The sequence below is a fragment of the Alligator sinensis genome, unplaced genomic scaffold, assembly GCF_000455745.1.
Source record: "Alligator sinensis unplaced genomic scaffold, ASM45574v1 scaffold147_1, whole genome shotgun sequence".
Taxonomy (NCBI): Eukaryota; Metazoa; Chordata; order Crocodylia; family Alligatoridae; genus Alligator; species Alligator sinensis.
This window is the reverse complement of record NW_005841847.1, coordinates 4,340,883-4,366,539: the sequence shown is the minus strand read 5'-3', so window position 1 is coordinate 4,366,539 and position 25,657 is coordinate 4,340,883. Positions and strand designations below refer to the sequence as shown.

Here is a 25,657-nt window from a genome sequence, read left to right as displayed (position 1 = left end):
TCCCTGATGAAGTTCCCTATGAAAGCTCATGCTCTGAACCAGTTAGTCTCTAAAAGTGCTTATATACATGCTCCGGGAGAGAGGCACTTTATTTAGAGTGACTCTGAGAGCTGCTCTAATTAAATTACCTGGACCATCATGTGTATCAGCACCCCTGCACTGAAAAATGGCGGCGCTCTAATTAAAGCACCCCTGCCGCAATCTTTCAGCACGAGGACACTGGTACATATGATGCTGGAGTCTGCTGAAGTGTGGTAATTACCATGCTACAGCAGCCTCGATTTAATCGAATCTGCGCTGACATGCTGTAATTAAAGTGTGTTGGAGCAGCCTCACAGCGCCACCCCCCCAAATCTGCCTCTGGAGATTAGAGGGCCAATCAGGTCCTGGGCTCCACCAGCCCAAACCTACTGATTAGGCAGGGGATGGCTATATCTCAGACTCTAGGGCTGCCCAATGCCAGATCCTCATGCTCCGGTGAGCATTGGGATCTATCATGAATCAGCTCCAAATGCCACATATTCAATTTAATGTGTGATACAAAGAACCACAAAAATATTCTACAATACATGTGAATCCACATACATGTTAATGCAAATGTATGGTGAGATAATACAGTAAATATAACAGGTTTACTATTTGTGGTGCATTTAACACCTTAATTGCACCACAAATCTAATATCTGCCAGAGTCTTCTGGTGCTATGATGCCCTAGTTTATGCCTCCCTTCAGTTTTGTGACCTCTGCTACTTCTTCTGTTTCTATTTTTATTGTTGGCTATCAAGCTGTTTAGATTGTAAGTTGCTTGGAGCAAGGAGTGTCTCCTATTATTTCTGTAAAGTGACATGTACTCCCATTCCCCTCCCCCACTGGCCACCACTATTAGATACTTAATAATGCAAATTCCGCAAACAAGTCACAAGATCTTGCAATCTGGAGCCAGCCCTTTTAATGCCAGCAGCCAGCCAGTGTTCTTTTTACTCTGCTCCAGTTGTGGGAACATTGAGCACAGCCTCTTCTGTGTTGGCCAGCCAGTGAACTTTATCACCCTTGGGCCCCAGCACTAGTCCCTGGTATTTGTAATGATTTCTAATTATGGTTTACGTTGCAGCTCTAGGAGCGCACAGGGCATTTTCACATGTGCTCTAGGGATGAGGGGGATAGCACTTCAATTAGAGAGGCTCCAAGAGCCGCTGTAAGTAAAGTGCCACAGTGTCTCGTGTATCAGTGTCTCCACATTTCAAGATGGTGGCAGGGACTAGTTCAAATGCCCTCAAACTAGTTCAAGTGTCCCCACCACCGTTTTGAAGTGTGGGGACACTGATGCATGAGACATGGGAGGCTGCTGGAGCACGGTAATTACCACACTCGATTAATCAAATCTGCTCGGAGCAGCCTCTGTGCTTGGGTACAGGAACCCACAGTATATTAAAACATGGAGCTTTTAAAAGTGGCTGCTTTGGGCCTGTTTGCCATCTTACATATTGTTTCATGGATGACTGAATTCTTTCAAGTTTTAGTTTTAATTAAGGAGCATCATTAGGAAGATTAAAGCACTCCCAGCTTTGCTCTTTTAAGTGAAACAAAAAGCTGAAAGAGGCCCAGTAGTCTGCAACGTGGCACTAAAATGAAGGGCTGGAACAAGTATGAAATAAACTGGCAAGGAGGAAGGAGAGTGCAACCAAATCTATCCCTAAAACCAGTCTCTTTGCTGCACCTAGCAGCAGAGCATTTAGCTGAAAATAATGACAGAAGAAACAAAAGACACGCATTTTCAAACCAGCTGATCAATGATAACTACAAAATTTGCTATGCATATGTATGGAATTGTATTCACAATTATCTATTTTGCCTGTGTAACAGTATTTTGATTGATGAACATTTGTGCACATATGTACATGCTTCATGGGTTCAATTCCAGCATTGACACAGTATTGGAAAATTCTGACCACTATGTCACTTCATAGGTTCATGTATTAGTTCACTGGTTGTTGTTTGTTTTTTTTTTTTAAATGCTCTGAAAAATAAAGCTTGTCAGATGAAAGACCAATGGCATTTTTACCCAGAAAAAGACTGCACTTGTACAGCAGGTCATCCTGATACACTTTCCACAGGCTGTGTATGGAACACGTTCTTCTTCCTATAAAGAAAGTCAATTTAGAGGTAGATTAATAATACCATTGCTCATACACATGAGCATCTATACATAGAAATAGATATCTATATAGTTAGATATCCACACACACACATTTTATATATTTGTTGTGGGATTTGTTTGTCATGTTGCAGTATTTAGAACAGAAGAACAAGACTAGGACTTAGTTTCATTTTCCAGACCTGATTTTTGCTATGTCACCATGGCAGTTTGAATAGGCCCAAGTTCTCAAACAAATGTCTACTGGCTTTGGTTGTCAGCTTGAGACACCTAGGGATCCAAGAATCTACTGCTCAATTGCTCAGCCCATCTGAAAACCAATCCCCTCAAGTTTGGCATCCAAAAGTTCTCAGTGAAAATTAGTGGACACTGAAAATCTGGACTTAAACCAGCCTCACTCTGGCAGTATGAGACTTAGTCAATGTTTTAAAAGATGCTTGAAATGCTCAAATGAAATGTGCTACTTAGTAGAATTTTTTTTTTTAGAAAATTCTTCACAATTTGTGGCAACTATTGATCCTCCTGGATCATGGTGTGTGCATGAGGGCCACCGAGACCTTCGATGCATATGCTTGGCAGGATTTTTTTTGGAAAAGTGGAGGCTACCCAGACCTTCCATCCTCCCTTTAGGCCACTGAGACAGAATCCAAAGACCAGACTGAGTCCAGATGTTTGGTGCCTCCGTGGCTGTAGATGTATAAGTGTCTGGGAATTGAGCCTAGGTCTCCTGTGTGGTAGACAAGGATCCTACCACTGAACCACAAGGGATTCCCTCTTCACACTTTAAAATACCCAAAAAGAATTATCCTTGTCCAGTAAAGATAGCACACGACATAAAAGAATCAGTCATTTAGGACAGGTTGTTACCATATGCGGCTAGCTTCAGAACTCCTTGAGTTTATTTATTTATACACATTAATGTAATATGGATAGAAAATTAAAGAAATGCAAATAATCAAATAAATGCTGTGGTGATGTATTAACACAAAACTAATAAAAATGTGAAACTAACCCTGATCTGGCATGATCCATTAAAACTAGAGCTACTTAAAAATATGTAATAAGCAGAGATCTAAACTAAGATACTCATAAATATGAATCCTGTTTTCACTGCAAGGAGGATTATCATCTCCCTGTGAATTTACTATTACCTCTCTTATTAGCATCCACATATGCTTGGCAACAATACCTCTTTGTACTCCTTTCACCCAAAAACATCTTTGGATATAAATACAATTTTTTTATCCTGCATTCAATCTTGTTTTCCTGACATGTCCACAGGCAAATAACTGAGAAAACTGGTGACCACTGTGGGCTTCTCACAACAAAAATTCCTACCCCAATGGATAACTTGGAGTAGGAGCACTATTCTGTGGCACCAGAGCTTGTTACTGAAGTCTTGCTAGCTTTTAGGAAACTCTCTACTACTAAATCATCCCACTTACATAGTATCATGGTTACAGAAATCTATCAGTCCCCAAGGTTGCAATGATCAGCACAGCCATTGGCAATGGTAAATTTGATTTCTGGCCTTCCATTTTAACCTGATACATTGTGGGCGTGTCTAAACTTGTGCATTTACTGCACAGTAACTGAAATTACCGAGCAGTATGGGCACGTGTCTACACGTGCACACCCATACTGTGCAGTAAATATGGTAACTTATGCTGACTTGAGCGTAAATTGGATACCTGCATCATGCAGGTATCAAATTTATGCCTGATCAATTACTGCTCAGTAACACACATGTAGATGCCTTACTGCGCAGTAACACTGTGTGTGTGGACTGACTTGGGACTAAGTTTAGTCCCAAGTCAGTCCACATACAGGATTAATGTGCTTTAACACCTACATGTGTAGACACTGGCCTTTTCTTACCTACTGCACAGGAAATTGGTGTAAATGCACATGTAGACACGTCCAGTGTTGTGCAATACTATTTGGTAAATCAAGCTACCAGAGTAGATCTTCAACTCACTGACTTTGTTGAAGTAATTCTGATTTATACCAACTGAACAACTGGCTTATCATGTTGTGAGGTTTTTCCTTAAATTTCTAGCTTTGTGATAGTTTTTGCTATGCTTAATTGTAAAAACATTCCTTACCTGTGTAATTTCATTCATTACTATGTGAGTGCATCGTGCTTCATATTCTGGCCGTATTTGTTCTTCCTGCTCTAGGAACTCAACAGTGTCCCATTCATATTCCAGTTCAGCCTGCCGACGCTTCCAAAACTCCAGAAACAAAGTAACTAACCAAACAACAAACAACTAGAGCTATATCACATGTGCACTGTACACTGTTTTGACCTCTTGGGCTGTAATATGTGGATCATTAATTTTCTATATCGCTTTCTGCAGACATGGAATAAAATCTTTACTGGCTAGTGGGATGCTGCTAAGTCTTTATGAGACAGAAAATAACAGGATCTTTTTCTTTACCAAATTACTGCTTTGATTATGTAGGTACTATTATGACATAAACCTCTGCATGAATGGTGTATAAGCACCTGCTGAAGATGCATGGAAGTTTATTTTCTTTCATGAATATGTAAAAAATATGAGCAACTTGGATTTTACATTGTGGGATTTTTTTGAAAAAAACTTATTATGGGATGCAAAGGAAAAGGAGTTTTTTGGTTAATCAAAGAAAAAATGATGTTTTAAAAAGAATACCTTAGCAATTTGCCACAGGGAAAAGACTAACATCCATTTATTACCATATATACTTACTCAGTACATGCCTGCACCAGGTTTTCCAAAATTAGTTACAGTGAGTATACTGAAATCAAGCATGCACTAAGTAGAAAGCTCTATGGATTAGACTGAATATGGTCCTTGCACCAATACATAGGCCTAAAAGAGAGTTGTTCCTCCCTCACCTATGAAAGACCTCCCACAGGAGCAGTCCCTTTGCTCTCTGCTAAGCACAAGGACAACTCATTCCAAGCAGGTGGTGAAAAAAGTTATAGAAGGGGCCTTTCTATCCTTTCCAGTACACCAAAGGAAACAATCTCCTGCAGTATCTTTCCACTGGGTTTGGTCCCCAGGATAAACTAAAAGAGTGTATAGGTAGCTATGATTTGCAACAGCTGCAAAAGGCCCTCAAGAACTAGCTAGATGGGGAATACTGAAGTCTAGACCCATCCTAGTTATGCCCCTCACCCTGCCACTATCCCAGTGCTAGCAGTCAGGGAAGGTTCTGGGTCATAAAATATGCTGTGTATCACTGGAAGATCTGCTTGTGCTTGGGGTGCTCAACCCCTGGCCTCGGGTCAAAGCTGGCCCTGGGAGACAAATCATCCTGGCCGTGGGGAACTCTGTAGGCTAGACACTTGGTCCTGCATGCTGCAGAGTTGTGCAGGGCCATACAGGGGGCAGTGTGGGGTCCTGAGGCCCAATCCCAGTGTGCAGGCACTCAATCTGGCCCACAGACCAGCCCTGTGCCAGTCATTTCACCTGCAAGACCAAAAGGTTGAATACCACTGGCTTATGCGAAGGTCATCATCAATTTCCTATCCAGTTTATCTTTCCAGCTGTTCTGTGCCATTCAGGCTTTGGAGCTATGACCCATCTGTTGCCTATGTTTTATTCTTAAGAGGCATTTTCTAATCATTAAAATAAATTACTTTGAGATCCAAATTCCAATCCTGTCTCTGCATCAGACTTACTATATTACTTCAGGCATGTGTCCTTTACTACAAGTTCTACTGGCATAGCTATGTTGGCTGCAAATATGAAAATCCCGGTATTCCCCAGCTAACAAAACTTTGTGCTGGCAGAGCTTCTGTTGTTCAGGGCAGTGGTTTAGATATGTTGTAAAAAACCAAACAAACTCCTAATGGCATACACTGTGTCTCCAGGAGGGAATTCTATTGACACTGCTACAATAGCAGAAGGTTAGTAATCATAGTCATAGAAAATTAGGGTTAGATGGTACCTCTGCAGATCATCTAGTCTAACCCTGTGTTCAAAGTAATGTAGATATGCTACTCTGCACAGGGTACTGTGAGGCTTTTCATTTATATTTTATGGTGCTTTGAGATCTTTGAAAAAACATAAAGCAGGAGTACACTTAATACATCTAAAAATGCAACATTTTGTAAGTTATTTTATACCAGAGTCTTACAATTCAATGACAAGTGCAATTAAAGAGCACCAGAACCAAGGGTCATTTGGGTTCACTAAAGTTTTCACTTAGCTACCAAAATATCATTCACCTCTGTATAAAATGGATTTATGATATGAATACTAATAGACTGATGGAGCCATTATAGTAACTATGGAGCTTTTAACTTTCAAACTATAAATTCTGGAATAAAATACAAAACAGAAAATCATGATTTTTAACTAAGATGCAAATTACACATAAGCTATCGCAACAACAATGAAAAGACCAAATTAACATCAAGATGCTCTAAGTCTGATGTAGGGAATTTCCTGCTGGTATCCTGAATTTTGCACATCTTTGAAAAAGTCTTCTTTTGAAAAAAAATATTATATTTAATTTAACAATTCATTTAAAGAAACAGTTACTATAAAATAATGTCTCATTATCATAATTTGTCAATTTCTTGTCAGTTTATGTATATTATTAAAAAATGTTACTCAAATTGTCTTCCGTCCACTGCTTTTCATGCACCACTAACATAAAACTTACTTTCATAACTCTTTTACTAGCGTTTAAGTCATTGTTATTCTTAACCACCAATAAGTTTGTCCCCTGGTTAAGAGGGTACGGTTAAAGTTAATTCATTGTTGCTAATATGGACAATCCAGTGAAATGAGACAGTTTCTGGGCAAACAAGCTTTGCCTGGTCCACTGAATCCAATACCAAATGGCTTCGTCAGTGGAAATATCCTAATTAAAGAGACATTTAGCCTGCCTTAAGATGTCCCTAGAGTATAACTACTGTATTTTTAGCATATCAGTTACTTAAATGAAGAAGGAAGGAAAAAGTTACTGGAGGATATAATAACCATCTCTGTTTTTCCATTGCCTGCTGCACTCATACGGCTGCTAGTAGGCATAGACATTTCCAAGACACTTTGGGAGAAAAACAGTTCATTTGCCAGACACACACAAACATGTGGTTCCTGCTGGATCAATACTTGGAAGTTCTAATCTCTTTTTGCTTTTCTCCAGGTCTAACAGAATGAAGGAAAACTGAAAAACAACATTACTATCTGTCCCTTTAATTGTAAAGAAACCCTTTTTATTTTGCTAGAAAGAATTATGGGGCATGCATAGGTCTGGTGGTGACTCCCCTACAGTGAAACTGCTGAACACTAGACACTGAAGTAGTTGTAAAATTTTAGCCACATTTTTAGCTGATGCTGTAGGTTTGGCTAAAATGAGATGAAGAAACCACAGTTAAAAAGGAAAACCTTGAAAATGACTTACCCCATATTCCCATAAATACTGCAAACACTAGTGTTCCAAAGCTATCAAACATGCAGAGTTTCTAGAAAGAATTGAAAATAAAGTAGAGGGTTAATATATAATACTCTGGGGGGGAGGGGGAGGTTCTTATACAAAACAAGAAGATAAGTTACTTGTTGCATATTTTGATGATATCTTTTAAACTTTTATACGGTTAATAAGCAATCTCCACCTTTTCTCATAGCATTTTTCTAATGTTAACCACTCCACAATAAATAAATGGAAAAAAACTAAATCAAAATATGACCCAAATATTCAGTAAAAGAATATAAAAATGGCCCAGTATCAATACACCATCTGTTTACTGGACTGAAGACCGTACATTTCAGTTGACACATATGTATTTATACATACGTTAGAAGTAGTAAAATATAAAATGATAAAAAATCTACTGGGTTAATAAGAGAACATTATTTCAATATGGTAAGTAACAGAAGGTGGGCAGAAGGCAGGGTAGATATGCACCTTTCTAGACTAACAGAAGGTGGGGTCATCCTCTGACTATTTTTACAACACCCCTTCCCTATTATTTTACCTTCCTCTCCCCTTTAGATTCCTGTGCTAAAGAACAAAAAATCATTAGAATTGACTGAAGTTTTCCCAATCAGCAGTTTATCTGATTGAAAAGTTAAAAATGAAGCTTTGTAGAGGCTAAAACAAGTTGCACACTTCAATCAAATTCAGTGAACAGTTGAAACTGTGATTTGCTCCCATCCAATGAGAATCGGAGAAAAACTAGAAAAATTTGAATTTTTTTTTTCATTTTCTAAACAGAATGGCCTGCTGTCATTGGGAAATTCTCTTTTGAAATCTAAGTCAGCTAAATTTAACTGATACAAAGAATAAAAGTAAAAAACACACCAAAATATAACATATATACCGGAATCCAAGATGACTTCAAATTTAAGATGACCCACCAAAATTTAGATTCTATACATGGAAAATTATAAATTTGTTATAATTGTTCATTTATACAATTTAATTAGTGGAAGGTCATCTTAAATTCATCCCTGACTGTCCCTGCCCCTACCTTCTGCTGCAGCTGTATTCCTCCAGGGCAGTCAGAAGCAGTACAGCTGTAGCCCAGCTAGGAAGAAGTGACAGCAGCTCCTGACCAGGCTGGGTTGGGGCTGTGGGGACTGAAGCCAAAGCAGAAGCTAAAGGGGGAGAGGGCAGGCACAGGCTTGGGGGGGGAAGGGGAACAAGGAATGTGGGGGGGACAGGCTGCAAGTTCCTGCTTGTACCCTGCAGCCAACCCTGCACTCCCCCTGGCCATGTGCCCCCTCTCCAACTGAATGAGCTGTTCCAGCCTAGGGACGTGGCTGCTCAGGTCTGGGTTCAGCCAGATAACTGGGGGGGAAATCTCATTCATGTAAATAGAGTAAAGCCAAACATTCCATTTTAGATTTAACAAAATGCTGTATTTCACCCAAACCCAAGTATTTTTAGTTTTTTGTTTTGATGAGAAAAACCAAAACTTTTTCGTTAAGGGTCCAGCTGAAATTCATTTATTGACTTTTCAGTTGACCCGCTGAATTAAAAAAAATATCAATGATTTGCACAGTTCTTGCAACTCTTCAGAAATCAGACTGGGAAACACTGTGACATATTTACCTATAAATAGTACAGGTGAAAACATAAAAGTTATTGTAACTGAACTTACAAAACACATTGGTAGGCTGCAAACAACAACTTACTTTAGAGGATTCACAGGTGATGGTGAGATTCCAGTATGTACATTCTCGATCACACTGAGGGCACATTATGATATTGCCTCCTATGTTGGGATCACACACTTCTTGGCTAAAAATAAAATCACTCATTCACACAAACATAAAGCCAAGCTCTCTTCAAGGCTTGTCGATGGTGTGAGGACTAGGTGAAGTAAGGAATAAACTGCTTGACACACAGTTTTCACACTTTGGGCCCTCCCCCCATTTTCATACTTAGCCTTCAGTTTACTGCACATTAGATAATACAGAACAGCAGGAAATATCTGCTGTTATGCTTTGCAGTATGCTCTAAAGTAGCTCAGTTTAAGAATAAAACAAGTAAAAAATCTTAATTGCACTGTTCCTTTTTAAGGTTTTGGGGTGACTCTGTTAGCTGACAAATATTCTGTGGGCAGATTACCCTCTGTTACCCCTTTCCACAGCTTTCAATAGAGCTATTGGAGGAGGGGACGGTTGTAGATGAAAAAAACAGGGCTTCTGCCTGCCAGGCTATAGAAAGACTGCAGAACTACTTAGAAGTGGCAGAAGTAGTTTGCATGGTTCTAGCTACAGAAGAAAAAGGAGGACCAAATTGACAGGTACAGAGAAGGATGACAGAAAGAACAGTGACTGGGTACTGGATGGTGCTCTACTTAAACATGCTGTGCTGCTCCATGTGTAACATCTCCAAACCAGAAGGAGCATAACTGCATCACACAGTCTATGCCCAGGATAACTGTTTCAGCACAGCTGCCTAGTGGGGAAAATTAGTACAGAATATGTTTGAACCGTACATCAGGTACCTCCATGATCTCATGATAGGAGACAAAAAGGGGGACTATCTTGTTTAGTTTAGCAAAACAGTGTTTGATACAACTTTTAATTGCTCTCTATAAATACATCAAGGACGGTAGACACTAGAGAGGGAGACTTAAGTTAAAGGACAATGTTATACAAGCACAAGGAGTGTAAACTGTTCAAGATTAAACTTAGGTTATAAACACCATTTGAATTCCCAGCCATTGTTTTTGTGTCATAGAGGAGTAAACCCTCCTAGCCTTAAGGAGTTGATTAATGTATGAATGAGATTATATAGTGATATTGCCTGTGACAGTAGAGAAGCTGGATGTGTGACTCAGGAGGCCTCTTTCATTCATCTGTCCTAATGTTCCTATGAGTAGGGATCTGTATAAGTTGGTTCTAGTAGCCCCTCCTTAGTCAACATCTCTCTCCAGGATATAACGGAGGAGTAGAGGTCTCTAACACATCCGTGTCATCAGATTGCCTGTTTTCCTTCTATTGAAAAGGTGGAATGAGCAGCTGAGCACCTTCAGTTTTAAGATGTTTGTTTTAACAGGCCCACCTGCCCTATGTGAAAACACTTGATGAGAAAGTTCTTACTCTCCCTTAGGGAGTAACATACCTAAAATGACACGTTACATTAACTTGTTCTGAAGCTAAGATTTTTCACTGTTTGTTCTGTATTTGTACACTATATATGGATTTTTGCCCAGATATGTGCAAGTACAAAGAAAATCAGGAAATAAAATCTTCCACAGGAATCAGCATAATGTTCTCTGCATGTCTGCTACTCATCTGCCCACATGACATATTTATCTTCAGATACAAGCCAGCTTCTGCTATCCTTCACGTTCATTTTGTCTCCAGCTTAGTTATTCCATTAACTTGATTTTTGTTCTTGCAAGGATTGATCCACCACCCACTGAAGTCAAAAGGAGCCTGTTCTGTCAGTTCAGAGATTAACTGTTAGAGCAGGCTCTTAATTAGCCCTTTCTTTCCCATACAGTCCTAGCTTCCCAACAGATGTTAATCATTTGATTCTGTTTCAGATGCTCTGCTGTATTTTTTATTTTTTCAGGGTCTGATTGTCTCTGCTTTTCTTTTTATTTCCTTTTACTTATTTTGTAAGCTAGAGATTGTTTTCAGTACATTTCTGAAGCTTTTTTAATGTTCTAGTTGCTTTAATTATGTTCCTCATCTGCCCTTTTCTTCCATGCTGGTTTTTGTTGTTGTTGACATGCATCTCTCTGTAAATTCTGACTTGTAAAGCCTTTGGGCCATAACAGACCATCCATCTTATATCTTAAAAGATGATGGCATGATATGGCCCTTTGTTTGCTTACTTTTTGTTAGGCAGAAGAAAATAAACAAAGAGTATAGGCAGGAACATTTACAATGAGAAAAGAAAAAATGAGGGAAAAAGAGCAAAAGAAGAAGAGGGAACAAGGGGCATAGGGCTAAAAGGCCCCAAAATGTGCTTGCAACCTTTATACATACTCGTCATTTCTGTTGTAATAGTGCTCGTTTGCTAATTCAGTGAACCTCTGCACTAACAGGGTGTACCTTTTTGAGTGCCTAGCAAACTCTGCACTCTTAAGTACATACTCAAAATTTTGTATATATTAGAATATGTTTGAACTGTACATCAGGTACCTCCATGTGCAGTTGTCCTTTGTTATGCATCCATATAAAAAACAGCCAAGTCCAACTACTGCTGCCAGTAACAGCATCTGAGTGTAAAAACCAAGCCAAGCAAAATAGATTCCAATTTTCTCTCCATAATATTTCCTGTTGGGGTGAGGAGGAAAAATACTCTTTCAAGATGCAATAACTCCACATTCCTTTCTCAAATAGCTTCCTATTCCAAATATTGTGAGCCAGACTCCGTTTTCATATTTTTACAGCATGCACTGTGTGATTGCAAAGTGTAACTTACTATATCTGTGAATATGTACCATTTTTATGCTTGCATAGAATATCTCCTTCCCAAATGTAGTTTCCAAAAATGAGATCACTTGTTATAGAAGTTCAGTTTTGGTTAGTTACATATGCATGTACCTATATCTCAGAAACTCAAGAACAGAGCCTGATCAAATGTATAGGCTGATATAAGTATATGTCTATAATAAGCAAACCCTGAATCCTCAATGTACCAAAAAGTAAATATTTGATGTGACTTTTTAGGTCCCTGTGTATTGAACTGATCAAATTGAAACCCACCTGACAAAATCTAACGGCTGCAGTTTGAAAATTTTTTGAGGGTGGGCCCATTCCTTATACAGAAGATATCGTTCACTGGGACAATTGGGATCCTCTGACTTGTGCCTGAAACAAGACTGCAAAACAGAATGCACATAAAACGAGTATCCCACTAAGCCTGTGGTTCTCAGCCTTTCCAGATGTAAGGGATCCCTTGTTAGACTCAAGGCACTCCCTGAAAAAGACTCTCATGCAAAGATGCACACAAGTCCCACTCTAAGTGGAGGTCTGGATTGGGTTTGTAAAACCAAATTGTGAAATGGGTGGAATGCCCTACAAAGAGAGCTCTTTGGAATCTGCAAAAAATATCAATCAGAAAAAAATATTTTAGTTTAATTTTTTGTAGAAAAATTTGTGGTTTCTGTGTCATTTTTTGTGGATTTCCCCAATGGAAATTTAAATACCAAATAATTTCATTTGAAAGCCAAAAAAATCCCTTTGATTTTGACATGCTGCCAGAAGTGCCTCACAGGAACTGTAGCTGGTTCTCCTTGATGAACCAAGTGCCCAGTCATACTGCCTTGTCCTCATGCAACACATAGGTAACATTTTCGAAGCAAAATATTTGAATTTTCAGCTGAAAATTTTGGCTTCTGGGAACTTGATTTTTCTGTGAATAATCAAAATTCTTGGAGAAAAGCAGATGCTTTTTAAAAATAAATAAATAAACTACAGCAAACCTTTAGTTAAAGCCTCCCATTTTCCACAGGAAAATTTTTCAAGGGAGATTTTTGTCCAGCCCTGCTTCACAGTCAGTGAACAGGTGGAATCATCCAGAATGTCCAGATGCATTTTGACATTGTATGGGAATCATACATATGCCCTCAACATTCATTCCTGCATTTGTCAATAAAGAATTGTTCCAAGCATTAGACTTACATCATGAAGAGGAAATGCTGCCTTGTAGATCCCAGAGTCCAATAGTTTGTTAATACCAAACTTTTTCACATTGCCTCTAACTTCATATTCCACGCGGGAAAGAATAAAGTAAACCTGAAAAAAAGCCTCATCTCTCTTACAATTTGTAATTAATCCGTGTAGACCAGGGGTCAGCAACCTATGACCTACAAGCTGGATCTAGCCCACCAAGTGACTGGATCTAGCCTGTGAAGTCCAGGCACCTGGGGCGATTCAGCAGTGGGAGATGCCTGTGGCAATTCTGCAGGAAATTGGCATGGTTTGATGGGGGAGGAGGCATTGTGGGGAAGTTACAGCAGTAGCACTGCGGCAGCAGGGGAAGCAGCACTGGCAGTGCCACTCCGCTAAGACTCAGCAGTCACCTGTGGAGCTAGCTCTGTTTTAGCAGCCTGCCACTGATTGCTGATGCCTGATATAGAGGATAACCACGTTAGCATAGTCACAGAAGTTCGGTGGGGGAAATTCACTGTACAGGGCCTTTGCCCAATTTTAGTACCCTCTTATATTCTACTAGCAAATTGCCCAACAAGAATGACGGGTGGGCAGGGACACATCCCACGTCTGGTGTCCCCCCCTTTGGGTCCGGGTCCATTCTCCCCCTCCTCTCCCTGCCAGTTCGGGTCCAGGCCCATTCCCTCCCTCTTCCCCCCCAGGTCCAGGCCCGTTCCCCACCCCTTCGGCTCCGGGCCCATTCCCCTGCACCTCCCAATGAGGTTTTGGGAGGGTTTTTTTTTTGTAGCAATGATGGTTGTGCTGCTTCTGTTGGAAATAGAAATAAACAGATTTAGGCAAATAAGCCTTTATATTAACTTACAATTCGGCTTCTGGTTGCAGGGTTGAAGAACATGTCTTTGTCCTGAATGTAAAAGTTAGACAAATGGTCCTTTTCAAATGGGGCAGTGAAAAACTCTTGCTCTGGTTTGATGATATTTTCATCCACTCTGAAGAGTCTACTGAACCAGTTGAAAGCTGAATCTCGGGCTTTCAGGTCATTGGGCTGCAGAGGTAATTTGATGTGCATAACCTCAGCATATGTGCATAGCACTTCCCAAGGTGCATGCACTTTTACAAAAATAAGGTGTTCATCCAGGACCTAAAAGGCAATCATATTAAAAATATACTTGTGTGAAAAATTAAATCAAAAAAGTTTTAAAAATCTTTCAAACTACAAGCTTTTCCCATCCTTTTAAAGCCCATGGAAGACCTATTCAAGGCTGTATTCCTTTTCCATTATAGTGAACATCTCATTCACTTCCATGGTAGAGGTAGGCATTGGGAACGTTCTGGATAGAATGGCATTTTTAAAATACTACCAAATCATTGCTTTAAGGGTAACATTTCTGTAAAATATTACAAAGTAATTTAACAAAGCCTTCTGCATAATCATTTATTAACATTTCTATAATTATTAAAAAGATTCTGGTCCATGAGCATGGCAGAATTATCAAAACCTGCAAAGAAAGTACAACACACACATGTTGCAGCATATTCAGTATTGGACTGGTATCCAGAGTTGCCAACCCAAGACAAATTTTTCATGACAACCTGACTCTCTCCAATGCCTGAAGAAGGATGTTTGTGCCCAAAAGCTTGCAAAGAACAATCTTTCCAACTACTGAGTTGGTCTAATAAAAGATATCACATTTACCCAACAAACCTTGTCTGCCTAATGACAACCTGCAAACTTTTGTACCGACACATATTTTGACTGACAGGTTTTACATAACGTAAATGTAACCCTTCTACCAGACCCTGGGCAAAAGTCAAATTTAAACCATAATAAAAAAGTTTGGTTGTCAGTAAAATGTTTTCAGATTATCAATAAAAAAAATGTTTTTAGATTGGTAATCCTACTTGATGGCAGCAAACATTTTACACCACACTGAGGTCCTCTACTTACCCGAACACCCTGAGCCCCCCAACCATACCCTGCACCATGCTGCCCCCCCCGCAGTCCAGCTCCTAGTCTTACACCCACTGGCCCCACTCCCCCCATCCTGGAATGGACCCCCACTGCCTGCCACAGTATTTGAGGCAGACAGGATGGAACAGCACCAGCACATGGCTGGGGGTTGGGGAAGGAGGTACAGAGAATCTCTTGAGCCACAAAGTCCTGAGAAGAGTTCCCTTTAGGGTGCTTCACTTCTCAGACACCTGGTGGTGGTGCTGTGCTCTGTCTGTGTTTCAACACTGGGTGCCTATAGACGTTTGGGGGTCCTGTTCTAAGTCCTGGCACCATGCATTAGAGCACTCTCTTCCCACTCCCCTCACAGATGTTCTCCAGTTGGGTTGAGGGGATTGAGCCTGCCTGCACCCGCCCTGGACAGCAGGCAGGGATGCTCCAGCCTGCTCCCTCCAAGGAGGCTGCTGAATCACTTCACTCCCCAGCCCTGCTCCCCTCTCCAGTTGCAGGGCTATCAGCGGGGGAGGGAGGAGTCAGGGGAAGCAGCATAGAGCCTGGGTGGAGCTGGAGTGAAGGGAGGCGGTGAGTTGTCTGGGGTATTGTGCGGAGCTGGGCTGGGACCGTGAGGCAAGGGGGCTCTGTTCCACCCCCTCCACCCACCAACTCCAGCCTGGCCAAACCCAGCCAGCAGCTCCATGCTGCTCCCTTCTCCTCCTCCCCACTCCTCCACTGACAGCCCTACAAAGCATGAAAAATTAACCCTGGAGGGAACACATGTTCTCTAAGGCGCTCTGCTTTAGAGCACCTTTATCTAATACCTCATTTGAGGCAGGTTAATTTTTCATGTGATCAGCCATTTAAAAACCGCTCTGCAGCTGTGCATATGTGTTATGGCATGGCACTTTCAGGAACCCAATCATATAAAAAATGTAACTTTGTAAGAGCCCATTGAGTCCTGCTTTTTTTCCCCTACCAAAGAGCTTCAATCAGCTCTGAATGCTTCATGTTGTCACAGATGGCACACTTTTTTTTTTTTTTTTTTACAGATTTTATGGACAAATGTTTTTAGCTTGGCTGTTTACAGGTGGTAAAAGGACTGTGGTATTTACCTGCTGGTATTTAAAATTTTTCTCTCTTGCAATCAGAGCCACTACAGTCTAAAGGTCAAATCATGTCCTGGAATGGGCAAGTAGAGGTGTCTTGCCTAGTGGGCAAGAAGAGCAAGATAGAAGATACTCAGAGGTATGTCTGCACAATACCTTGGAGGGTTAGGACACTTTGCTGGGACATACGAGGTAGGGTTCAATCTCCAAAGCTGAAGGGAGCCTAAAACTCAGGTCTCTAATCTTTAAGTTATTCATGGAGGCAGAAGAGAAGCCTAATGCTGCTGTCCATGTAGATATCAATCTGCTTTGTCAGCAGTCCTGCTGAGATACATATGTCTTTATACACTCAGGGAGAAGTAGAATTCCAATTAATGTATTTCTTAGGCTAGAAACAGGCTTGTCCTGAGACATGTTGTGCCTATGTTTTTCCTGGAATAAAGAAGTCCTGCTTTTCCACCACTGACTGAATGATGCAATCCCAGGATAAACATTCAGACACACATCACAATATCCCGGGACAAACTGTTAGTACTTGTTATCCCATGAACCCTTTTAGGGCTTAACCCAGGACAATGGGCATGGGTGTCTGAATCACTATACTTTGTCCCATAGAAAATTGTTTCTCCTGAGACAAATGCAACACCTGCTTGTAGCCCTAGGTGACTGAGTGCTGCCCCCTGAAATGAATAGGACATCTATGTGTCTCCACAGCACAAAGCAGAATTTTCTTCAAAGAGTGGTGGGGGGGAGGCGCAAAACAAGCTGCCACAGAGCAAGTCAATGACAGATACCCTGCTATAACTCAGAGGTTTCTGGCTGCTGGACAAGGAGTAGAGAAAGCAACCAAAATGAAACCTTTGATCTCCTAGGAACAAAGAGAAAGAAAAATACTATAGTTAATTTACAAACTTCACTTCCTTATCCAAATGGTGCCAAAATCTGAACTTAGATATGGTTGCCCACATAAAGGAAATGTTACTCACTGATCTTGTTGCTTCAAGTTCCAAGCCATTGCTTATCAGATTTGACTCGTAGTTTTCTCTTTTCCTCTGCTAAAAGTGATGGCAAGTAGTAATGCATTTTTGTTCATTTGTATTTGTATAAAGCAATGTATATAAAAGTAAAAAATTATTCAACAAAAGTGAAAAATCCCTCAACTGACAAGCTGCTGTGCACAATACCCATGCTATGACCGCAATGGCAATGGGTGCTCTATTAACCACCAGTCTTCAAATTCTTCATCTAAGAGCAGCTATGTAGAATGCCCACACTCCTGAAATGTGGCAAGCACTTGATCTTTAGTCCAATTTGAGGTAAAAAGAATCACTAGTTCAGCTCTTGAGCCAGATTTGGTGTTCTAGTTTACTGAGGTAAGAGTTAGCTTCAGCTTTTTACTTAATGAGAATACTCAACACTGTGATCATCCGTTGGGAAACACTGGAGTATCCCATCTGTAGCATAAAAAACCCAGAGGAGAGGGCAGCAGACTAGGTGAAGGAGCAGTTTACAGGCAGGAGGCAAACTGAAATCGAAATAAGGTTCCAACCAGGAAGGGGCCATACTATTGTACTGGAACAAAGCTAAAGCCCTTTCTATTGCCAGAGAAGGGCTAAAGATTTCTGGTTACTGGTTTATTTGTTTGTTCAATGCAAGGAATGTGTTCCTGTGTTTAAAGGTCTGGCTAAGGAGCATTTTTGGGAGCAAAGCCAGCCCTCAAGGCAGCAGGCTCACTAACCCGCTTACATGAATCTTGAATTATTTTCTGCACAGGGGCCCAGCTTCAACATGAAAAATAGAGTGCCAAGTCCTAACATCCCTGCCCCCTCTCCTCCCCCCAAAAACCTTAAAGCCTTGCGGTAAGGGTACTCTCCAGGGAAGTGAGAGATATGGCTTTCAGTCTGAGAAGGAAACTGAACCTAGTCTGCCCACTTCCTGAGCAAATGTTCTCACCACAATGTAGGTGAAGGCCACACCACTTTTTCCTCTGGCTGTGCTTCTTTTTTAAAAAAAAAGAAAGAGAAAGATAGAGAACGAGGGAGAGCAAGCAAATGCAAGTCTTGACCTGTTCTTTCAAAGAATGGGTGTAGGCATAAACTCTCAAGAAAGGATTCTGTGCTGTGGCTTTACCCTGAACAGAGGTGCAAGATTTCAGACATACCTCTATGCTGTTTCCAGTTGGCTAGTTCTAGGCATCTTCCTGTTTAGCATGTTGTTTTTCTGGGTACTGTATTTCCCCGTACACTGTGTAGGGAGCCTATATAACTCACACAGAGTTCTACATTTCAGCAGCCACATGCCTACAAGTGCAATTTCTGCAATTCTTGACTTCACTGCAATTCCTGAATTGCAATTCCTGAATTCCACACAAATGCAATTCCTGAATTCACCGCAATTCCTGACTTGTAGATGACTAAATCTTTTATTAAATCTTGCTTGAATTCTCAAACAAGAATATTTCAAAGGTCCACATATGCTAGTACCCTTCATGCAACAGTAACTTATGTACTTAAAGCCTGTGTACACTCGCATCGACTTCAATGGAATTGGGTTCACTATCTTAATAGTAATTATTATATAGGGTCAGCTCCAAGGTCCATCTATCCCAGTAGCCTGTCTCTGCCAGAAGCCAGTCCCAGACGCTTTGGAGGGGATTGCAGGAACTCTGCAGTAGCTAGCAGTGGGATAATCAGCCCTGTAATTACGGCTTATCGTGATTGCTAATATTTATAGATTGGTGTAAGTCCTGAAACACAGAGTTTATTATCCTTCCAACATTTTTACTACCATTAAATTATGCTAATGCTGAATATTCTTGACAACCATATAAATGGCCAATCCCCTTTTAGAGCTTGTTAAATTCTTGGCCTCAACAACTCCTTGTGGTAATGTGTTCTTCAGCTTAATCACATGTTGTATTAAAAAGGAGTTCCTTTTTAATTTTACACATTTTTATTTCATGAGGTATCTCTTTGTTCTTGTGTTATGAGCCTGGGAGAACAGAAGTTTCTGATCTGTCTCCAGCATTCATTCAGACCGTTCAGCAGTCTAGACCAGGTGTGCTTAACCTCCAGCCCATGGGCCAGATCTGGCCCCTGACACTATGTTATTTGGCCTGTGGGGCTCCCCATAGATTTGTGGAGAGCCCTGTCAGCTGTGGTCCTGCACACTAGATCAGGCACACAAGGTGGCATGGGACCCAATCCTGACATGTGGAGGCCAGGCAGGAGCAGTCCAGAGCCCAACTGCAGCTGGGTGGAGGCAGCATAGAGGCATGCAGCCTGATCCCAGCCAGGTGGAGGCAACACAGGGCCCCAGAGCCTGATTCTGGTCAGATAGGGGCAGCATAGGGCCCAGGAGCCCAATCCCAGACAAACAGGAGCAGTGTGGGAATGGGAGCGGGAGCAGGAGCAGTGCCCTAGAGCCTGATCCTGGCTGGGTGGGGGTTGGGAGGAGGCAGTGCAGGGACCATGGGCCTGATCCTAGTATGTGAGGGTGGCGCAGGGTCCGATCCAGCTCAAGGACTGGCCCTATGCCATTCATCTGGCCCACGGAGCCAAAACCGTGAGCACTATTCCATATGCAGAGACATGTTCTCTTCCAGGAATCTCATTTATAAAGTAAACAATTCTGATATTTGCAAATTCTCTTCCTATGAGACTATTTCCATAGCCTGGATCATCCTTTTCTCCTTCTTTGAACCACTTTTAACTCTGCAACAATCTGGATTATACACAGTAATCCAAATCAGCCTGCACCACTGATTTCCACAAAGGAATGTTTTTCACCATCCTGTTTCGTATATCTCCTTTTTTGTTGGATTTTTTTTACTACTGCTGTACATTGAGCCAGAGGCTTTCACTGAGCTGTCTACAGTGGCATATAGGTCACTTTCTTGAACCAATACAGTTAATTCAGGAAGCTGTACAGGGTAAGTGTAGTTTAAATTTTTCCAAAAAGGGTGCATTCCTTTGCATTTGTCAACAACTAATTTCATTTTCAACCATATTGCCAAATCACCTAGCTGGTTTAATTCCTCAAAGTAATTCTGCTTCTGAAAAACTGAAATGATGCTCTGCCATCTGCAGATCTTGCTACCTCATTAGTCTCTCTCCTTTCCAGATATTTAAATATACTAAAACACAGGGGATTCAGGGCTACCTTACAATTAACCTTTTGCCATGGTGAGAATTAACCATTTAATCCTACCCTATGATTTCTGTCTCCTAATTTGTTCTGGTGACAGTGAAGAAGATGCACAATGCTGTTTCATAAGAAACTATTACAATCTGATCCCTACTGCCATTCAGCTGATAGACAAGCATTTTCATTTATCCCAGTAAGTACAAATGTAGATATTTTTCTTATTTATAGACATCTAATTATTTTTCCAGTCATACTAATCAGTTTTCCCCAATAGATTTTTGTGGCAATGAGTTCCATTTATTCTTCAAAACTTTACAGGGTAATCTTAGTCTTTCAGGAAGAGAATATTAAGCCCACTGGGTTAAAGGACTACCCTCTGTCCAGTTAGCGTGGCAGACACAGAGGACGAATCCCTGCCAATCCAGCATTTTCAGAGATTATAATTTCATTGCAACTCTGATGATACTTGGGGTTTTTGTTAAAACTCAATTGTATCATTAAGACATCACTTAAGTATCTCTGCTTTGGAGTTATTTTTTTTTCCTAAGAAAGAGAAAGTCCCTATCACTCAAAATTGCAGAGAGTAGGTTGAAAATGTGAGTGGAGCATACTATAAAGACACAAACACTGGAAGGCAAAGAAAAATAATGCAAAATATTTTATTTTATAGAGAATTTTTCATGATTTTTGAGCCAATCTTAATTCTGGGGTGTGTGACTTATTATTAATCATGCCCCCTACTGCTAGAAATTACTTTTAATAACTAGACTGAAAAAAATTACTTCTGGCCCCACTTCCCCATAAAGCTGTCTACTAGGTCTAGAGACATTCCTGACTTCTTTCCTCCCCCAGCTGATGAGGCAAGGAAGTGGAAAGCATAATACAAGTGGGGCTGTCTCAGGAACAGAGACCTTATTTCCACTACTCCACTTCCTTCAGCCGGACTAAAGGAAAAAGTATGTATGATTTCCCGTCTTTCTTAATCCATTGGGCTCTTTCATCTTTCTTACCTGATTGAATGATGGCAGGGCAGCTGGGTGTACTAGTTTATACACTGTGTCATCTTTCACAGTCCCAAACTATGGTCTTAAAGTATCCTATATTTGTTTTCAGTCTTTATTTTAACTATCACCAACATTGTTCTTTCTTCTGAGGACTAACACATTATAAAATAAGAGAAGTAAAGCTGGGTTATTTAAAATTGGTTAAGCTCATTTTTTGTTTGCCATGTAGCTAAACTAAATTAGATTTACTATATTTGATTGGCAAGACACATTATGAAAAGATGTGAAAACAAACTTCTCACATCTTGTGAAAACAAACTTCTCACATCTTGCTGAAGTTCTTGTAAAACCTTTCTGTAGAAATTGCTGAATATGAAATATTTGCTGAGGGTTATTTTTTGTTTGGTGAAATTTTTATGAAAACTATTTGTATGAAGCTTGCATTGTTTTATTGGATGCCATCCTCAAAAACTAAAGATTCTAGTCCAGTTTCCACTGAAATTGAGTCTTTCACTGCATTTCAACTGGAGTAGGACTAGGACAAAAGCCACATTCTTTATTCATTTATTTTGAATATACTTTTCTATTGTTTCCATATTAGGTTTCAACTATATGCTCTCTAAGAGGTGTTAACAGATAAAATGGTATGCTGGTTCATTTGGGGCAGATTATTTATATGTCATATTACTTATATGTCATGCCATGGCATTGGGTAGAATGCAAGCCCGGCCAGGATTTGCCCCAGTAGGTGGAACACATTACGGATAAAGTCCTGGCCCTATTGGAGTCAACTGGTGCTTTGCCATTAACTTCAGTGAAACCAGGATTTCACCCCAAGAGAACAAAGCCCACTGGATCTATTACTCTTCAATAAACCTCTGGCTAATAGCTATATAAAACTGCCAAGGGAGTCAAACAGTAGCACAAACATGAAATCTTTTATGCTTTAAGCTCCTTGAATTACACGGTGTGCTTATAAAGTTTGGCATTTTTCAGCTCATTATTGATCAGGGACTGACAGTGGAGTCTGCAGTATTTAAAGTTGATTGTAAATGACAAATTTCTGAGTTTGGTTACTTGTAACAGTATTTCATCATAAAAGCAGTAGTCAGTTTGTCCCAGAAGAAAATATAACCAAATAAGCAGTGGCATCAGTAAAAGACAAGATACCAATTAACGGTTACTCTAGGGCAGATAAAATCTTTATATATTTTAGGTAGTATAATCTTGAAATTCTGATAGGCTAAAATGTTAATTTTATTGTTACATTGCTTATTTATTAGCATGTTCCAAGGCTACAAAGCTGCATCATAAATAAATCACCTTTCCCTCCCTATTTTCATTTAGCTTTTCTCTCTTCTGTTACTCCATACCTTTGTTTCTTCTCTGCCTCTCTCAATACAATCCTACTAGCGGTATGCAGCAGGAACTGGAAAACAGTGCGTTGCTTGGAAGGAAACACAGGAAGAAAGATGTTTTACATGCTCGTGCAAAATTTACTTTTAAAATGAAGTCCTGTAACTTGTTGGCCTCAATATTCTCTGAGCAGCAGGTGTTCTGACATGAAATCAAGCATCTATGTATTACAGAAACCTTTGAAATCTAGGTTTCCAAGGCTCACATTTCAGTACAGATTTTTTACATAAACATGAAACTCTCCAAAAAAGCAAGCAGGGTCCAACTGCAAAGTGTGAACTACAGGAGGGGCAGCAAAACCAAAAGCCTTTATCTACTGTGCCAATTGCTCACTTATTCTATCATCAAAAAGGCAGAACACTCACATCTCTTGAAGTACCCAGAATCCTTAACTAATAGATAAGGAAAATGTATTACTAAATCCATGACACCTGTGTTTGAAGTATTTTTCAGTTTTAAGGAAAGGAGTCAATGTTTCTGAATTATACAACATGGTTTTGGTTGCACTGAATAACTCATTTTTTTCTGACTCTACAAAACGAACAATGCATGCATTAGAAGGGTGTAACAGGAGGGATGGCAGGGTCGCCGTGCTAGCCCTTGCCGCCTCCTCTACTGTGCCAAGCTTCAGATTTGCACCCTCCTATTCTCGCCTGCCACGACTTTGATGATAAGTGTTTTTGTAGGGAGGCTACCTCCCTAGTGTCTAGGCCTTGCGGGCCTTCTCTATACGCCACCCTTCTCACTAGGCCTTCTCTGTACGACTGCCCTTCTCACTAGGGCTCTTCCCTTCTGCAAGGTTGCCCTCCTCACCGGGCTCTTCCCTCTGCAAGGTTGCCCTCCTCACCGGGCTCTTCCCTCTGCAAGGTTGCCCTCCTCACCGGGCTCTTCCCTCTGCAAGGTTGCCCTCCTCACCGGGCTCTTCCCTCTGCAAGGTTGCCCTCCTCACCGGGCTCTTCCCTCTGCAAGGTTGCCCTCCTCACCGGGCTCTTCCTGAGTCCCCTATGAGGCCTCCTCCATCCCCTTATAGCCTCACCCAAACCACCGGTGTAACATCAACACAAACTCAGTGTAATACATAACAACACAAACTCGAGCCTCCTGGCTATAACTCAAACATACGCCCTCAGGCTATAACAACATTGCTCCACTCTGGTCAAGCTGTACTTGCCGTTAGGCTTCTCCTCGCATGCTAACTCCAGGAGCTCCTGCCCCTCTGACTGCTGGCAGGGAACCGCCTCTCATCTCAGCTCTCTCTCCCATAAGAGCCAGGCCTTGCCCCTTATAGCTAGCTGACTGCTGGCAGGTGTGGGTTGTTTGCTGCCTCCCGTTGCCCTGGCAACCAGCACCTGAGGAGCCCTCCGAGCTCTCTCAGTAGCAGGCACCTTAGTGTCCTGCTACAAAGGGAAAAAAATCCAGCTCATTTTCTCTACCTACTTCCTATTGTTCCTACACTTTTCACTGTCAACTGACATCTTTCTTTTGCTTACCCATCTTTTGCTGTCTGTCTCTTTCTTACTTTGAATCTATTCTCCATTGCATCCATTCAAAGTTTCTTGTGTTTGCCTTCAAGGTCCTGCATAATTCTGATTCCTTCTGTTTCTCTGTTCTTGTCTTTTTCATGGCACCACACATCTTTTCAATGCTACTGAAGTTACCAGTCCCAAAATGTTTGTCTGTTTCTTCCATATATACCTTCATGCCTTCTCAGTGTCCCTGTTCATGCAGGCTCTTCTATAAAGGCTACTACTTTCTCTGTATTCAAATTTCTCCTGTGAATCTGCTTCTGCCATTACTCTTACAGGTATTGGCAGACTTGACAAATAATTAGAATAAAGTCTGTAGATCCCCCCCAAAACTGAATATCCACTCATATATTAGAACCCTACTAATTACCAAAACTGGCTAATCTCCAAAGTGGTCATTTGTCTGCTGTTTCTAACTACTCTCTACTTGTTAATCCTATAAACCCTGTTCTAAAATTCATTATACATGACAAGACCACTGTGTCCACACAGAATCCTTTAGCTGGGCCCATGTGGATTCAGCAATGCACTCACATACTACCAATGACAGGATTGGATCCTAAGACAGAAAGATCTTTGGGCCAGGACCAGGGAAGGCACCTAGGAATATGCTTTCTAGTCAGATCATTCAAGGTTTAGTTACAGTCTCATAAGAAAATACTATGGTAGCATGCACATTTAGTTTTAATCAATATTTGGAAACAATGCTTACTATTTTTAAATATGTTTGGGCTCTGATCAAAAACTACAAATATAAAATGTGAAAAACTAATTAATAAAAGCAGTGTCTACAAAACAGCAGCTTTCTGGTTTTAATTACCTCTTCACTTTATTTCTGGTACTTGTGATATGTGATATATATAAAGTAACCTACACCCACTCCTGTAATGATACTCCTTATGGCTGCCCTGGCAATGTCAACAACAATACCGTATGATAATTATCAACTAGGGCTGTATGAAGCTTCGGTAGCCAATTCGATTCAGAGGAGATTTGGCCCAATTCGGCAACCGAAGCTCCAAATCCAAATCAAATTGGGAGACCAGTTAAAAGATCCGAATTGAACCGGAAGCCTCCAGATTGATTCAGAAAAGATTCGTCCCAATTCAGAGATTTGGCCACAGATTAAACAGGCAGCAGTCCTGACCACACTGGACACAGCTGCCTCCAGCTGGTAAGTCTGTTGTGGCGGGTGGAGGGGGGAGGGAAGGCGCACGTGGGAGGGAGGGATTGGGGCTGGGACAAGCTGCCCAGCTGGGGTGAGGGGCATGG

At 40.9% G+C, this 25,657-nt stretch overlaps 1 protein-coding gene across 5 annotated transcripts in view; it reads right to left on the bottom strand.

Annotated features, from left to right (window-relative positions):
- Window positions 1–25,657, bottom strand: part of ANO6 (anoctamin 6) — a 129,141-nt gene that overhangs the window by 31,234 nt on the left and 72,250 nt on the right. For 2 of the 5 annotated variants that reach the window (XM_014521836.2, XM_025208506.1), the window contains exons 4-12: window positions 17,280–17,348; window positions 14,102–14,380; window positions 13,249–13,362; window positions 12,331–12,446; window positions 11,764–11,898; window positions 9,295–9,400; window positions 7,559–7,619; window positions 4,261–4,406; window positions 2,063–2,140 (exon numbers count right to left, since the gene is read on the bottom strand). In XM_014521836.2, coding sequence (XP_014377322.1) covers window positions 2,063–2,140; window positions 4,261–4,406; window positions 7,559–7,619; window positions 9,295–9,400; window positions 11,764–11,898; window positions 12,331–12,446; window positions 13,249–13,362; window positions 14,102–14,380; window positions 17,280–17,348 — 1,104 coding nt within the window. The remainder of the gene's footprint in view (window positions 1–2,062; window positions 2,141–4,260; window positions 4,407–7,558; window positions 7,620–9,294; window positions 9,401–11,763; window positions 11,899–12,330; window positions 12,447–13,248; window positions 13,363–14,101; window positions 14,381–17,279; window positions 17,349–25,657) is intronic. The other 3 variants (XM_006015931.3, XM_014521846.2, XM_014521841.2) reach the window with 3 other exon arrangements.